Source organism: Myzus persicae, unplaced genomic scaffold (genome assembly GCF_001856785.1).
Source record: "Myzus persicae strain clone G006 unplaced genomic scaffold, MPER_G0061.0, whole genome shotgun sequence".
Lineage (NCBI taxonomy): Eukaryota > Metazoa > Arthropoda > Insecta > Hemiptera > Aphididae > Myzus > Myzus persicae.
This window is the reverse complement of record NW_019102487.1, coordinates 281,248-298,172: the sequence shown is the minus strand read 5'-3', so window position 1 is coordinate 298,172 and position 16,925 is coordinate 281,248. Positions and strand designations below refer to the sequence as shown.

The 16,925-nt window shown below is 34.0% G+C and overlaps 1 protein-coding gene across 1 annotated transcript; it reads right to left on the bottom strand.

Annotated features, from left to right (window-relative positions):
• Positions 1-7,396: 7,396 nt before the first annotated feature.
• On the bottom strand, positions 7,397-8,076 carry LOC111032270 (52 kDa repressor of the inhibitor of the protein kinase-like). The gene is made up of 2 exons (XM_022312538.1): positions 7,591-8,076; positions 7,397-7,510 (listed from the first exon to the last, which is right to left on the bottom strand). Exons 1-2 carry the CDS (start codon positions 8,074-8,076, stop codon positions 7,397-7,399), a joined length of 600 nt encoding a protein of 199 aa, XP_022168230.1.
• Positions 8,077-16,925: the final 8,849 nt, after the last annotated feature.

Below are 16,925 nucleotides of genomic sequence, written 5' to 3'. Positions count from 1 at the left end.
TAATATATGATAGGTAATATGCGTCTATTTGCAGTTAACAATAATATATTATATAGTTGGTACTTATCTACCTATGCTGCAGCGTGTATGTATATAATAAAATTAAAAATCCTGAAGAGATGCATATAAATACGAGTATACCTATACCTGTATAATAAAACGAGACTCGTGAAAAGGGAATCTTTACTCTGCGATTCATTGCTGATATGATATGTACCAAAATAATATTGTGTACAATTACGTTTAGAACGAATATATTACGTAAAACATTTATATGTGTTTCATTATTATCGTTAAAGGGTCAGAACCCGCCATGCGCCCGAGATCTGTAGGATCCTTTGTAAATATATATTAGTGGGTGTGAAGTAAGAGTAGAATAATTTATTAATTTATATGAAATTTATATGACTTAATGACGAGCTATAGATAAGGTCACAAAAAAATTTTAAAAATGTGAATTCTTATAAGTATTTTACTTGTTTTTGAATTTTGTGGTGAAAGGATTCCCGAGAGAATTCAAAACTAAGCTAGAAAATTTATGGGGCCGGTAAGTTATATTTTTGACAAAAACAGAAAATGTTAGGTTTAACTAAGAAAGGGAATGGAAAATCGTGTTTCAGTCGTGTATGGTGTATGTGACTTGGATTTTAAATGAGAATGAGGGTCTTGTGAATTCTCCAACTGATCATGCCAATGGTGAGCTAGAATATTGCCAAACAAAATTTTTTAAAAATTTTAATTTTTTTTTTATTTTAAGTGCTGCGAGACCAGTAGTCGCGCAACTATTTTCATTTTATGTATTTTACTTGTTTTTGAATTTTGCGATGGAAGGATTTTCGAACGGAATTCAAAATTAAGCTGTAAACTTTACTGGTTGGTAATAACTAATAAGTTATATTTTTGCAAAAAAAAAATCAAAAATATTTGTTTTAACTGGGAAACTAGGAAAAGGATGGAAAATCGTTGTTTCAAGCGCAATTTAATAAGTAACTTTGATTTTAAAGGGGAAGGAGTGTCTTGTGATCTTCTAAACTGCAGGACTCTATAATTTCATACAGAGACCTAACCTAACCTAATCTATTGTAAAAGTATCCACTTAAGATTAACACCCTCGCACCGGACGTCCGGACACACCACTTTCACTTGCCTTAAGCCGGCTCTGGTTGTAACCTATAGTCTAACCAGCATTCAAGTCTTGAAAACCCTCCGACAATGTACTATAGGTTTGCCACTAATTTACATATTCAAGGTTGAAATCGATATTATATATTTATATAGGTGGTTTTGACATATTAACTTGAGGTAACTATATTTTATAATATTGTCCAACGCTTAAAATATAATTTGCAACTACGGTGGTTTTGATTTGTGAACTAGTTGTGGTAACTTTATTATGATACCTTTTTTGAACCAAGAATAAATTTAATCATGTATAATATTGTATTACATAATTATTTTGCTTATCTTACATTTTTTTTTTTAAATAGAATGAAATAAAAAAATAATAGTAATTACATTTTTATTTCTAAATTGAGGATGTTTGAAGTTAGATTATTGAAAGAGTCCCAAAAAGCATCTACGGTATTCCGGGGCTTTCAAATTGATCTTTAATCTGGAATTTCTTGCAGTAGTTATATCATCGCTATAAATTACCTACGTTCACGATTAAAAGATAAGAGCTTATTTTTTACGCTTTTATATGTTTTTTATTAATAGAAGATAATTTTAAGATATATATTACCAATATTATATATATATATATTTCGATATAAGATGTAACAATATTAGATTATATATCAGCATAAAAAATATATGTCTTAATATTTAAGTGCCTAGTGCCTACTTCGGACTCTTCATGGATATATACCTTCGCACTTGTATGTAAATTGTACATAATATAACATTAAACTATTTTTATAGTTTATACAATATAATATAATGATGCGTAATATATAATATTCATGTTTTTATAATTATAATATTGGTCAACGTATAAATCGTTCGATCGTTTTCATGCGTGTTTTATTTTATTGGGAGTCATAAATAAACAAATTGTTTGTATGGTATAACATGGTGTATATCACGTTTTTAAAAATATATTTTTCATTTGTATGTAATATTATATAACCTATATTATGTATTTAAACAGTAAACACTGATGCCAAAACAAATAAAACACGACGAAAATAAATGACGAGATTACTGTCGGGTTATCACCTATACTATAATGTGTATATATAAGCGAAAAAGATTGATAGGTATTATATTCAAGAGTGATTTTTGAGTGAAAGAAAAATATGGACAGATATAATATGCAGGTTGTAATAGTTGTTAACTAATATTGTAAGAGTTTCTGAAGAAAGGGGGATAGGTTCCCTAAGTTATGCCATACACTTAAAATATTCAAATCAAATGTATGTCAATTATTTAGATATTATATTATGTCTGCGTGTGTGTGCATTTGGTTACTTTTATTCGCCGTGTACCTAATAACTTATGGTAACGGAGTAAAGAGTAACGGGTATAGTTTAATTACTGGGAACTTAATATTTTGAAAATGTTAACATTTCTAGCCCCTGTTCTTTTATCCTATAGTTGCCCTAGAAACATACATATATGTATACAAGTACATAATAGTAGGTATACGTCGACATTGTTGTGGGTAATTAATGATATTGTTCATTCCGGTTAAACGATGCAAATGACCGCAATTTATTATACATTTATATATGTTGTGATCGTTGAATAATTTATACGCGCTCGTATCCCATATCGTCGTGGCGCGCAAAATTTCTTTCTAACGGTTCGCGGTGCGCGTAGTAAGGCTGCGGAGAAAAAATTTTGCGCCTAAGCCAATAATGCAACGCGTAAATCTACCGGTTTGCCGCCTACGCCGTCCAACGACCGATCCATGCATGCATTATTATATTACAGTACGAGTAGGGTCCCACTCGGCTGCTTATCACCCAATTTAAAATAATGTACAAAAAAAAAAAAATCTCAACAACCTAACCGGATCTCAACCACTCTCTTCTACAAATAGATCTGTTTCGCCGTGATATATCGACATATTATCGTATGATTTCAAGAACGAGTTATCAACAGAGTGATCCACCAAGCATGCGCACCCCCGTTTTCAAATACCCAATGAATTTATTCAGATCCTGATTTTTGGAATTACTTAATAACGATATACTTATAGACAGTATTTTCAAATTGTTGAGATTTTTCGTGGTGCTCAATTAAGGACGATGTCTCGTGGTGATACAAATGAATTTCTGCAAATGACTGTTTCAATCTGTTTCAAATGAGTACCCCAATTTTTTACTGTAAGTAATTTAGTGGAAAATTAATCTAATATAATCAGATTTGGAATAACTGTTTTATTGGAGAATAAATGGGGTGAGAAATTAGCATGCTCGGCGAACCACACTGCAGTAGATATTATGTCACTTCTGCTAGGTCTTCTTTATCGATTTACAATATTTAAAAATATCGCATTCTTAAAATCACAACACCAAATTAAACTGCAAAACTCAGCACATCACAATCAACTCCACAACACTTGGATTTAATAACAATTGAATCCAATAGCTTCGTGGAGGATTATAATCGACTTTATGTAGTTTGAATTATATTATATACAACAATATATTATAACCATCACAATTTTTATTATATTATGTATAATGCTGCTGAATTCCGATTATATTTTAATGTACATATTTTATGCATCCACGCACATTATACTATAATAATGATGTTTAGATAACAATTACTGTTGTTTTAATTTATTTCCGTGTACATATTATATGTAAATACTATTATACTATACTCGTTACATGTTGGCAGCAACAGTTTCATTTAACGCAGTGGTCGTTAANGATTAAATAACAATTGAATCCAATAGCTTCGTGGAGGATTATAATCGACTTTATGTAGTTTGAATTATATTATATACAACAATATATTATAACCATCACAATTTTTATTATATTATGTATAATGCTGCTGAATTCCGATTATATTTTAATGTACATATTTTATGCATCCACGCACATTATACTATAATAATGATGTTTAGATAACAATTACTGTTGTTTTAATTTATTTCCGTGTACATATTATATGTAAATACTATTATACTATACTCGTTACATGTTGGCAGCAACAGTTTCATTTAACGCAGTGGTCGTTAATCCAAATTGTGTATAATGACGTGTAATTATTATTTATTATTTTATAACTCCTCCGACTTATCTGATTGCCCTTATCGAGCACGTCGTGTTCATTATTCATAATTAATAATATAATACGTATCAGTATCTACAGAATACAGACACATGTTAATACGATTCGGTTTATCACAATATAAAACGTATTAAAATTGAAGTATAGGACCAAAAAATATATATAGAGGCACCGTATGGTTTTATAATTTTCTTGTTTTTTTTTTTTTTAATATTCATCTCCTTTTTTTTGGATAAAAGTAAGCGTATTAAAAAACTCTTATAAAATATCATATATTATATGAGAATGTCTGCGCACTGTTCTCTGTAACTGACCCATATGCAGCCATTCAACAAAGACAAAACGCATGCACACAAAATCATTTTTTTTTTATGTTTTTGAGTAATCTCACAGTAAAATCACCCATTACAACAATTAATAAAAGTAATATTTTTGAGAACATGACGTATCGGTTTGTCTAAATACTGTCTCAAAACAATTTAATTGCCACTTATAAATATACAAAAAAATATTTTTAACTTTAGTTTAATATAATGTAAAACCGATAAATCAAATTCTACCTGCAGAAATATTATCCACAATAATTTTTTAATTGGTGATTTTACTCTAGGATTAATCAAAAATCATAAAACATAACGATTTATCTACGTTGAAAAATGTATTCCACTTAATTTATTATTTAAAATAACAAACAGTAAATTGAATACTGATACAAACTTTTTTCTCTGTAGTTGAGTTTACTATAGATTTTTGAAAACGTCTTTAGTTCGTCTTATTTTTTTGTGTTCTTCATGAATCATTATTCTTTCTATCCATGTATATTGTATATTATAGCATTATCATTTATCTTAATAGGTTTGCTTTTTTTTTTTTTTTTTAATAGAAAATTTACAATCTGTATTACATAACACAATAAGTAAAAAAAGTGACCGACATAACACTACATATACATAATAAAAAGAATACATGAAGCACAAGATGAGGGAAATCATCCAGCGTACCCTCCAGTAATTTTTTTTTATTCATTAATTTAATAGGTCACATTATTTTCGCACCAATTTCTTTCGGTGGGTTGTTAGGAAGTGATCTTAGGCGAGAGACTAAAGGATTAGGATTGTGTTGCAGTTTAGAGTGAAATCTGTTATAGTGCAATTTAGCTATAGTTGGTCAACTGTTGGAATAATAGGTGTAGTTAAGAACATTTTAATTTCAAAAACAAATTGAACGCTAAATGAATCGTACATAATCGAAAAGTTATTCGCTTTTTTTTTTTAAATTACCCAAGTGGCCATAGGTATGTCAAACCGTCGTCGTCCGAATCGGTTTCCTCAGCAATATGGAGATATAATAATACGATTTGAGACAAATAATAGTGAACCAGTTTGACATCATGCCGAAATCTTTGCGCACGCTTCTATATAAGTGCACGAGTCGATATCGTATATTAGTATATGGAAGTTTCACAATGCAATAATACAATATCGTTATTCGTTACACAATGCCCAACGGACAAGGAAAACATAATGCGTTTGGAACGTAAACCACGTAGTATAATAATACTGCGGCAACGAGCATATGACAACGGTCGACGATATTATATCACTATTATTTTATATGGTTGTTAAAATCGTATTTCGGAACGGTTTTTAAAAATAATCTTTTTTTATTGTTCGCGGGAAAAATCCAGTTGTACGACACGCGTACTCTGCTGTGACGTTAATTTTATCGAAGTCGCGAGTCGATAGTATTTCATAGTAGTAACTAATATTTTTAATATTTTTTCACTATTTAAAAAAAAAAAATATTATTAAATTATAAATTTTAATATTATTGCTGTCTTTGGAAGGCAACAGCAGTGCGCAAGTGCGTTTATTGTTATTTTCAGTTGAATTATCTGCCGATGTACATAATGAAATGAAATTATGATGCAGGTATAACTTAACGTATTGTTGGGCTAACCTAACCTATTACTCATTACTATATTAGTGATTATTTAAGTGCATGAATTTATTTTCCAATTTTATCGACTGCGGGATCAGCATTTTTGTTCAAACGATATTAATCGAATTCCTTGTTCAAAAGCCATCTGCAAAAACGCATGGCCATTAGGTATATGACGCCGATTAGTGTCATTTACGTTTCATCACATTTCAAATCACCTCATTACAACTTACAATATCCAGTTTATAATGCAATGTAGGTTTGATTGAAAACGGACATCGCTCGTCGGAGAACAACAGAAAACGTCTACTTTGCCCGTTTTTCGTAAGCGCCTATAATGCTTAAGTATTTTAAGTGCCTTATTGTAGTACATAGCCTAGTATTAATTATTTAATCATAAAAAACCGATACTACAATGATATCATAATATATAAGATGTTATGATAAACTGGGACAAAGTTTGTGATTTCGGACAGGCATGGACAAATTAATATTTGGCAACCCTTCACAAACGTATGTGGGGCAAATACTTCATAGACAATAAAAAAATGATGAAGGTTCCTCAGGCATGATAATACACCATCAGTTTGCTGTATTCGTCATAATAATTAATATTTGTCAATGATTACAATTAGATTAAAATATAAGTCCTCTACCCGAACTAAAAATACTATACATTTCATAAAATTATAAAATTATTTAATATTTGAAAATGTTTAAAAAATGCATTGCCTAAATTTTTTCTCAACAAATGATTACATAGAATTCACAACAACAACAATAACAGTTAAACCTTATTATTCAGTTTCTGTTATACTAATTTAATAGCTATATATAAACTATAAGACAAAATTATCTAAAATTTAATAGTCGTCGCCACAGTAAATAAGTGCTGAGCGGATACGTTATAGAAATTACTCGTTAGCAACGCAACCCCATCGAGAATTTTCCGGTTTTCCGATGGCCCCAGTGGCGTACATTCAAATTTGATCTGGGGGGGGTTTAAAAAAAATAACCAACACTAAAACTTTCCCTTTAAAAGTACCCATTTTCTTAACAATCAAATACATTACACGTATAAATATTAATAGGCAAAACAGCAAAACAAATACAAAGGTTTACATAACTCATGGCAGTAAAATATTATTTAATATGCACTTAGTAAATACAGATAATTATATATATATATTATATTATTAATTATTTATAACAAAAATTCTAATCTCCTTTTTTTATTGGATAGTTCAACCAGCACTTCATCAGGAGTAATTGAATCATTTTTATTGATCGATAGCATTGCTAGACCATTAAGTCTTCCCTATCAAAATGAATTACAACATTAAATTAAGTTGAATCTTTATAATCATTAATACTTTTATTTAAATTAAACATACCTACCTCAGAAGTAGAGTTGCGTATGTAAGTTTTTATTCTCTTGAGAGTTGAGAATGTCCTTTCATTAGTGGCAGAAGAAACTGGTAAAGTTGCTAATATTTTAAGTAACTTAAAAATATTTGGGTACATGGCTTCATTACATATGTAAATAGCGTCCATTGCATTTTTTGGTTTATCCGTTTCTGATAAACATTTAAGTTTTCGTTGCCAAAGTTTGAACTCATTTTTGAATACCTCATCACAATTTCCAATATCTTCTAGATCTTCGATATACTGTTTTGTAAGAGATATAAAATCTTCTTCAAAACCACTTTCTTTGAATAAGGAATGGAAGCTTGTCAATGTACTTTGGTGATTTGTAAATCTTTCTTCCAATTCATTAATGAATTTGTCTATGTACGGAATAAATACTGATACACGATAAAATATTTCTGGATCGTTTGTTTGAATGTTACACCTGTTGGTTTGTCTTTTTGATATTCTTGGCATGTTTATCGCAATGTCAATTTTCTCAGCCAGTGATTTATATATTAATATGTACCTATGCAATTAACTGACTGTGTACGATCAAGTGTACATACTACATAATATAGTGTACATATTTTAAGTGTATATACGGCAACCATAATTTCGTTTTGAAATCTTTTTTCGTTGTTGGTAAAGTATAGTGTTTACTCAATAGTCATATTATTATGACGTTTGTTTGTCCGTGTATCATAAGAAATTCATCAATAATATCACATATTTTTTTTTTTTTTTGGTCCTGGGGGGGGGTTTGAACCCGAAAACCCCCCCCCCCCGTATGTACGCCACTGGATGGCCCAATCCGTTCGTGAATTGCCATAAAAAATGCTTAAAAATCAGTTCATAGTTTTTCGGGAGCGTTGAGCATAAACAGTCTATTTTACGCTTTATATACATTTAGGTATCTATAAACCTACTTTGTATTGTATACTGCAAAGTGTAAACAGTACGGCAATTGACACTGTTTGTTCATTAACACTACACAGAGCATTGTGTAAAATACTAAAATATTACACGGTCATTATTTTTGTAATAATAATTTAAATAAATCGTTTATTTACGTTCACCCGTGTATGTATTATTGAAATATATGTTATTATATTCACGCAATGTTTATATAATAATATTAAAATGAGGAAAATAATTGCTCATGACATCTATTATTTTTTTTAAACATTCTATATTTTCTATTCATGTCAGCTATGTTTACTATAGCACTATAATACATCACACATCTTTGACCAAACTGTATTATGTGTATGATTATAAATGATTGTATCTACTATTGTAAACATTATCCCTGTAAATCACAATTAGTTATTGTTGTCTTGTTGACTAGTTCATTGACCTAACTATGTGATCGAAAGGATTAAATACAAATAACATGAATCATTATTTGCATCATTTATTTTAATTATTTATTGTTAATAATTAATAAATAATATAATATTGTGATTGAGTATGCGACACAGCATTTTCAGATAAATATCAGATCATATAACTGCTATTCTACGTTTGAGTTCAAAGTTAACGACACCATTTGCAGATTCCATACTCGAAATCAAATTCATAAAAATATAGTTATTTTTATCACTATTATAATATTATAGTCATGAATCTAGTTGAATGTAACGATGTTTCGGATGCAACGGAATAGTGATTCTTGTGAAAACTTTTTCGTGTCCATGTAATTTATCTATTTTTATAATAAATTATATTCTGTGTTGGTATAACACGTTGTTCACTATAAAAAAAACGTCGAGTTCAAAGGAATATTATACCAGTTAATGGTTACAAATTGTAATTATATGTGCCACTGAGATTTTTAATTCAACATTTTTTAATAATTTTCAAACCCATTTTGAATTAATATGTGTTTAAATTTATGACCACCATCATTACGTACAATGAGGAAATTTCAATAATGATATGTGCAAGCGAATATTATGAATTATGGCGAACGGGAAAATATATGCATACATATATTTTATGATAAACGAATACAATATGATAATTAAAATGTCTCAATACAATATAATATGTTAATACGAGAAACAAGAATTAAAACTACTTAACTGCGTACTATGGTTGTGATAATCTATACATATACTATTATTTAGTGTAATAGTTATTTACGCATTAACGAACAATATGGTAAAACGCCATCGTTTAATCGAAGTGCAGCTACTTACCGGATTGTATCTAAATAATATATATATTATGTAACTTGAACAACATAAATGTTTCATTTTTCTTTAAAAAAAGTGATTTTAACACCATCTCTTCGAGTATCCCATATTGTTAGTTGTAACTCGGTGCGATGATAATGTTATTGTCGATAGTCAATATAATATAATGCAGAAATATCATGGGACCTACGAGTTTTATTGTTCCGTCGCATATGCGTATTCAAACTCCCGAAAACAATAATATCGGTTTTCTACTTTCTAGGCGTCACCGTCCGAGATAAATCATATCGGGGGCGCCCAGGCGCGTGGAATAAGTACCGTAGAGGAGACGGAAAATAATAAGAGAGAGAGAGAGAGAGAGAGAGAGAGAGAGAGAGCGGATAAAAAATTCACTATACGGGTCGATAGTAATAATATTATATTATTATTGCGAGTCGTAACCGTGGTCGCGGTATATCAATATAATGCAGTGGCGGCCGTTGGATACATAATACCATTATAATATTATTATTATTATTATTATTATTATTATTATTACTATTATATACCGACCTACCTATACTCTATCGAATATTATATAGGTATACAGCAGTGGTTTTGCTAGACTGGTTTAATGATTTGGGTCTTCTGGCTAGTGTCGACCGTGCACACACGCGTATAATATTATAAGCGCCCGCGCGCGCGCGAACTCGAAACCGGTTTGCGCGGACGAATCGCCGGCCGAGGGGAACGGTCTCTCGGAGAGCGCGCGCGCGCGAGCGATCAGATTGTGTGTGTGTGTGTGTGTGTGTGCGTGTGCGTGTGTCGTCCGTAAACTTCGGTTGCCTTGAGTTTACGAGATATTATTATTATTATTATTATTATTATTGTCGTTCTGCGTAATGGCGAGATGATAAAAAGAGGAAGAATATTATTATAATAATAATAATTCGATAAACAAAAATGAACCGTACGGAGAGAAAACCGTGTAAGGGGGGGGGGCACCCGCGCCCACGTCGTTGGCGTCGCGGCGTATACCGAGTGATCGATTTAACGCACGATGCGTCGGTCATAGTTTCGAAAACTATTACAAATGATATCAAGCCGTCGTTAAAAAGCTACTACATTTTAGACTTAATATATTTTTACTATTTTATCATCGCCGTAATTTCTTATACCACCACAACACTGACAACTTCACTTTTTCCAAAAACTTTGTTTTGTCGTAACGATTGATCACTCCGTATACAATATTGTTATATTATCATCATCGTCGTCATATGGACTGAGCAGTTGTAAATAATATAATAACACTATTTAGTACTACTACTACGACTACTACTGCAACTGCTATTATTACCATTTTTACTATTATTTACTAAATTACTGCAACGTCGTCGGCGGGATGATCCCTCCTCCTTGGTCGTCCTTCCATCCTTTCAGCATATTATTATTATTATTAAACTCGATATCGTCACGAGACGTCGCGCGGGACCGGTTCTCCCTGCTGACGTTTCGTTGGCACAGCGGCCGCAGTTGCACCGCGAGGTTCTGTACCGAATATCCGATTATAACAATATTATTTATAATAAATATTAAATAATAAGAATAAGAATAATATAATACAGTACACGCGGACCGGACGGGGAAAAAGCTAGGCGATAAAACGCTCGCCGAAGGTTACGCTATAGGTATAGCTGATTACTTACTGGTGAAGTGGTGACATTGGGTTTTCGAGGTTTTCGCTACAGCTACCGAGGAACTAAAATTGTTGTGAGCTGCGCATATTATTGTGCCGATATTGCTGCATCGCGCGGTCGTTATGGACGTCGTCGGATACGAACCCGATACGATGGAAATATCACTCACTACAACGTATAAGACACATTTATAACGTAAATACTCGAGCGTCAACTGCATTTCTGTTTGCCGAATGAGAAAAATATCGTGAAGAATACATTCGACGATGACGTCGCTGGACCTGACCACACCAGACCTGAATTGACCTGACCAGACCTGCAGATATCAGGCTCGGGATGTGAGAGACACGACTGTGTGTAGTCTATAACGTCATTGTATATGCCTCCGTTTTGTTGTAGTAGGTATAAAGCGGCTAGCGTGTGTGCTGACTGCGGGGGTTTATGCATATAATATTATACTTCGTCGATTTATTGTACGATTATACACAGCGATCTGAAGGCCCCGCAAAAAAAAAAACCCCCGGCAATATTGATATATAATTCGTGTGCAACAACCGAGAACGTTACTCCACATTAGTCGTCACCAATAAACGTCGCTGCAGATTCACCCTCCGAACAGCTTGTGAGCCGCTGGGTTGAACCCGAAAATATGATTAATTATTATCATTAACTGCAGCGGTGACACCGGCGGGAGTGGCTCGTCGTCAGCAGCTGTACGATATAAGATTACATAGAAGTGACCGTGGATCGTATCTGCCGCGACCTTTGCGTGGCTTTTGCCGAGCACACCACCGACATCGCCGTCGATTAGAACGCTGCTCATATTATATCGTACTACAAGGAGTAAGGATTATGGTGGCCAATTAAAGCGGCCATCGGTCATCCTTCCGCACGTCACACGTCTCCCGGGACCTGTTGCGCAAAGGTCGTCAAAGGTCGAGAGTTTGGTTGATGGGCAAAGATTGTTTGGCCGGCCAGCAGATGTCGAAGGACTCTTGCGAATCGTGATCATGTAGACATCTGTTCGATCTGTGTAATTATATTATGTATAGCGAACGGCGAACGGCAAATGTATAATGTATTATAATTTATAATATTATATTTTCATAGTTTTCGGAACCATCGCATGCACGGCAATTGCGTGGAGTGGCTCGAGGAATCGTCCGCGAGTAGAATGTACGTAACATAACGCCTACCGATGAAATAAAAATAAAAAACCGAAAAAAATTGATTAGATCGGTTTTTTTACAAGAAACTCGTGTTAACGCGATATTATTCAGTCACGCGGACGGGGTTATATAGGCGCGGTGCTCACGTCGTGTGTCAACTGGTCGCGGCGGAGGGGATACCTATGTATACCACATTATACCTATATATATATATAGGCATCTGGCATATATAGGCACGATTTGTACATGTATACACTGTTTTCCTCCTATGACCCTCAGCCCGTACAGGTTTTTTATTTATTTTTTATTGGAATTGAAATTGATCTTGCACCGTCCAACGAATGTGCATAGAAAATAATATCGATACAACAATTATTATTTTCTTTAAACCTTATAGGCACGCGCAAAGAAATGTATAATATTATAAAGCCGTAATATAATATTAAAACCATCAACAACGATACCTATACATACTATATTATGTAGTATGAATTCTTATTAGTTATTATTTTTAACGAAAGGCGTTTGTATAATATAGATTATTCATAGAACATCGTACGCTATATATATATGTCATTCAATTATGATTATAACAATAGTGTATAAGGCGAACCTACTGATTAAAATAAAAATTTGCATTTATTATAGGAAAGTTATAAATAATAATTGCAAAATCATAGGGTGTAGACTGTAGGTACACCATACCTATTATAATATGTATTGTATAATTAATATACTATGGGTAAACAAAGCGGCGCTTTACCGAATAATTATATAGGTACGGTCGAATTTAGTTTTTCAACTATAGATCTAAATTACTAGTCCTCCTAGCGATTATTGTCCAAAAATACCTTCATCCAGAATCCTGTGCAGGTTGCAAGTACATTGTAGATACAGCGGCGTATGAAGGACAATTGATATTTATAGTCCAAAACGTCGAATAGTATATACGATATCGCCGTCGCCGACTCCTGCAGCTTATACTGAAATCCGAATAGAATGGGAATGGCGGAGGTTTCGAGGAGGACAAGGAAGTTGATATCACCCAGTAATATGCAACAGCTAGATACAGAAGTTGATAATCTAAGACAAAACACAAGTTTGCTCTTCCAATGCAACCCTTCCATCAGCCGACGATTTTAAGTCGAGTTTTTGGAATGTAATGTAACTGTATACATTGCATTTCAGTGCCTTGGCTAGCTAGAATTTTTTTTTCTTTTGGAGGGGCACTTGATATTTTTCCTGGTTTTCGTAAAACCAGAGTACTCATCACCTGTTGTTTCAAGACACCGCATTGTTGGTGAACAAAATTCGGTGGTTGGGAGCGTATATAGGGGGCCGTCCCTGCATTATACAATTCGCAATATCGTATCGACCATACGATATTAATACAATAATACTATCACCTCCCGACATGTCGGACGGATGACTTTCGAGAGGCGACTCGTCGATTTATTTCCGGCGGTCGTCGTATAACATTGCATTGAAACGTGTCCGCGATGGGAAGCGAGCGAGCGCGTCTTCCGCCGGCGCGATGGTCGTAAAATAAACCGCCACGGCCGCGGGCCCGGAGTTTTATAGTGTACGCGCAACACATTTCCTAGTCTGGCCAACGTGATTAATGCGGTCGTTAATAATTATTATCGGCCGATGTAAATTGGCGTGAAATTCGCATCGGGCGCCGCGCCGCCGCTGTAGCGGTCAGTCGTCTCGCGTGTCTCGTACGCTGCGCGCGCACAACGACCATCGCACGTTCGTCGTAGTACACTTACTATAAAAACGACAACACGCGGAGAGTATTAGAAAATTTTTACATTATAATAACACACGCGTACCGCTTAATTAACGGATATTTACAACGTCCGTGGAAATTACCAATTACCGGACGAGAGTTTATTTTTATTTTTTTTTCAAGTACCGGCCACATCGCTTATTTTTAGAACAACAACCGGTTTCGTCGGTGCCTAAATTTAGTCTGTGCGCGCAGGTTAATATAGGTCCTCGTCGTCATCCTATATTATAATAATATTATACAAGCGAAATTAATTTCAGCGAACAAAAAAAAAAAACCAACACTTTTGCATTCACATTTTATTATATTTTATTCTCCGAATTTGACACTCTTTGCATAATGATGTTTTTAGATGGCTATTCCTTTTAACAATACATTAATTGATCAATATTTGAAGAAAAAAAATGTAGTCTGGTGCCATCAGGAATATTATACTCTTCTAGTTATACAACAGATGTTTATACACAAAATCCTAAATTAAGTGAGTTCCACTCACTCTGATTGAACATGTTTTTACCAAAAGTTTTTGTGAAAGTCACCTGTATATGTAGGCCTTTTTAAGACTTTTCGTAAAAAAGATAATTTCGATTGACGTTGGCGTTGGTTTGACAACGTCAACGATTTTACTGGCTGGACAATATTACATTATAATTATAATATTCTAGTATTCTACTTATCTGTATAAACACGCTGCAGGCTTATTACTACGTCGCACTTTTATCTTTAAATTTACGACGTGTAAGCGTTATTTTCCTTGATCGTATTTACAAGACTCGTTTCAGGGACGCTATTTATTCGAAATCGTACCTACTTGAAAAGTGTGTTAAAACTATAATAGTGCAGCAGTCTGCCGCGCATATCGCGTCAAAATTAATTGTAAATTTACTATTAAAAAAAATTATTATGATGATTATTATCGCCACGGGTATCTTAAGGTATAACGTGTAAAGGAAAAACGATTACATAAATAATTGTACGTATATTATAATATATATATTATAGGCGCGTTGAACACGATGTTCATTTTATTCGTAATTCGTGTATACCTACGACTACATAGGTGGCTGCCATGTGGCTATGTGTGTATAATATGTAATTTATTTTTCGTGCTCGATAATTTCAGTCCCGTACGTCGTATAGAGCACCTTCTAATATTATAACCTTCTAAATCGGAAACACGTCGTGTGCGTAACTGAGTCTACTAAACTCGTGTACAACAGTACCACTAATATATTATGACATTTTGTGCTCCTATAATATAATTTTATATTGTGTAGGATGTATATGAAAATAGTTTCTTAATCACTGCTGCACGTGTTTAACGATTTACAAGGTGCTAATATTTCCGATAGGTCGACAGCTAAAGTACACGACGACGTTCGCGAGCACCCCACAAACGAGTTTAGTGTACTTAATAGTAAATAGGTACACAATAATAAACGTGTAACATTATTTAGGCCATACCATAATATTATTACCTATTATAACGCATTAACGCATTAACACCGAGCAGGTTTTGCGTACATAATACGATAAAATATGATATATTATATTGTGCCGTCATTGCCGCCATATATAACATCGTATCCATGGATGAGACATGCCATGCGTAATCAAGATGAGCATACTAATAGTTATACTTAAGTGGTTACGTGCGATTAAGGTATCATAACAAACCGTGGTAAGTGAAACCACCATACAGACACACATTTATCGACCATTTTAGTTCGGACTTTTTAACCTAAAACCCTGACAAAATTATAGGTCGACGCAATAGTCAACGCTCAACAATAATACTAAAAAAACTATTTTTGAAATTAATTATTATTGTTTAGTTCTAAAACGGCATACCCCTTGTCGTCGGGTAAGCGAATCGTTCGATAAAAAAAAAAAAAAAAAATGAATATCATAATATTATTATGTTTTGCCGATTGCCGGCCGACAGCGACGAGGAGAGATGATAATATTGAAATGGCGACGACTACACGAGCGCTGGTTTTCGGTTTATACCGGATATACCGGCGTTCGATCGTAACCGATCCCCGGCCGCCTGGTACACCCTGTACAACGTTCGTCCCACCGGTATACATCATACGCACGATACACGTCGTACGCGTTAAAATATAATAAAACCAAATCATACGACGCGTAGGTACCTATATAATATACACATCCCCGTACAATATAATATACAATATAAAGAGGTACGGCCCGGCCCATGCAGTGATTGCGTGTGCTCGGCGTAACACCGGTAGCAGCGTCGCCCGGAGAGAAGGCGAAAGACAGACGGCCGCGATGCTGCGGCCGAGAGTCGGTTTGGAAGAGGTTGCGGTCGCGTTCGGCGAGGGGTACGTGCGCGAGTGTTTTGGAGGCGGTGGCGGGGGGGAGGGGACTCCGGGCGGCGACCGAGAGAGAGTGACCGCCGCCGCGAGAGACTCCGCTGCAGTGAGTGCGTATACAAACACACACACACACACACACACAC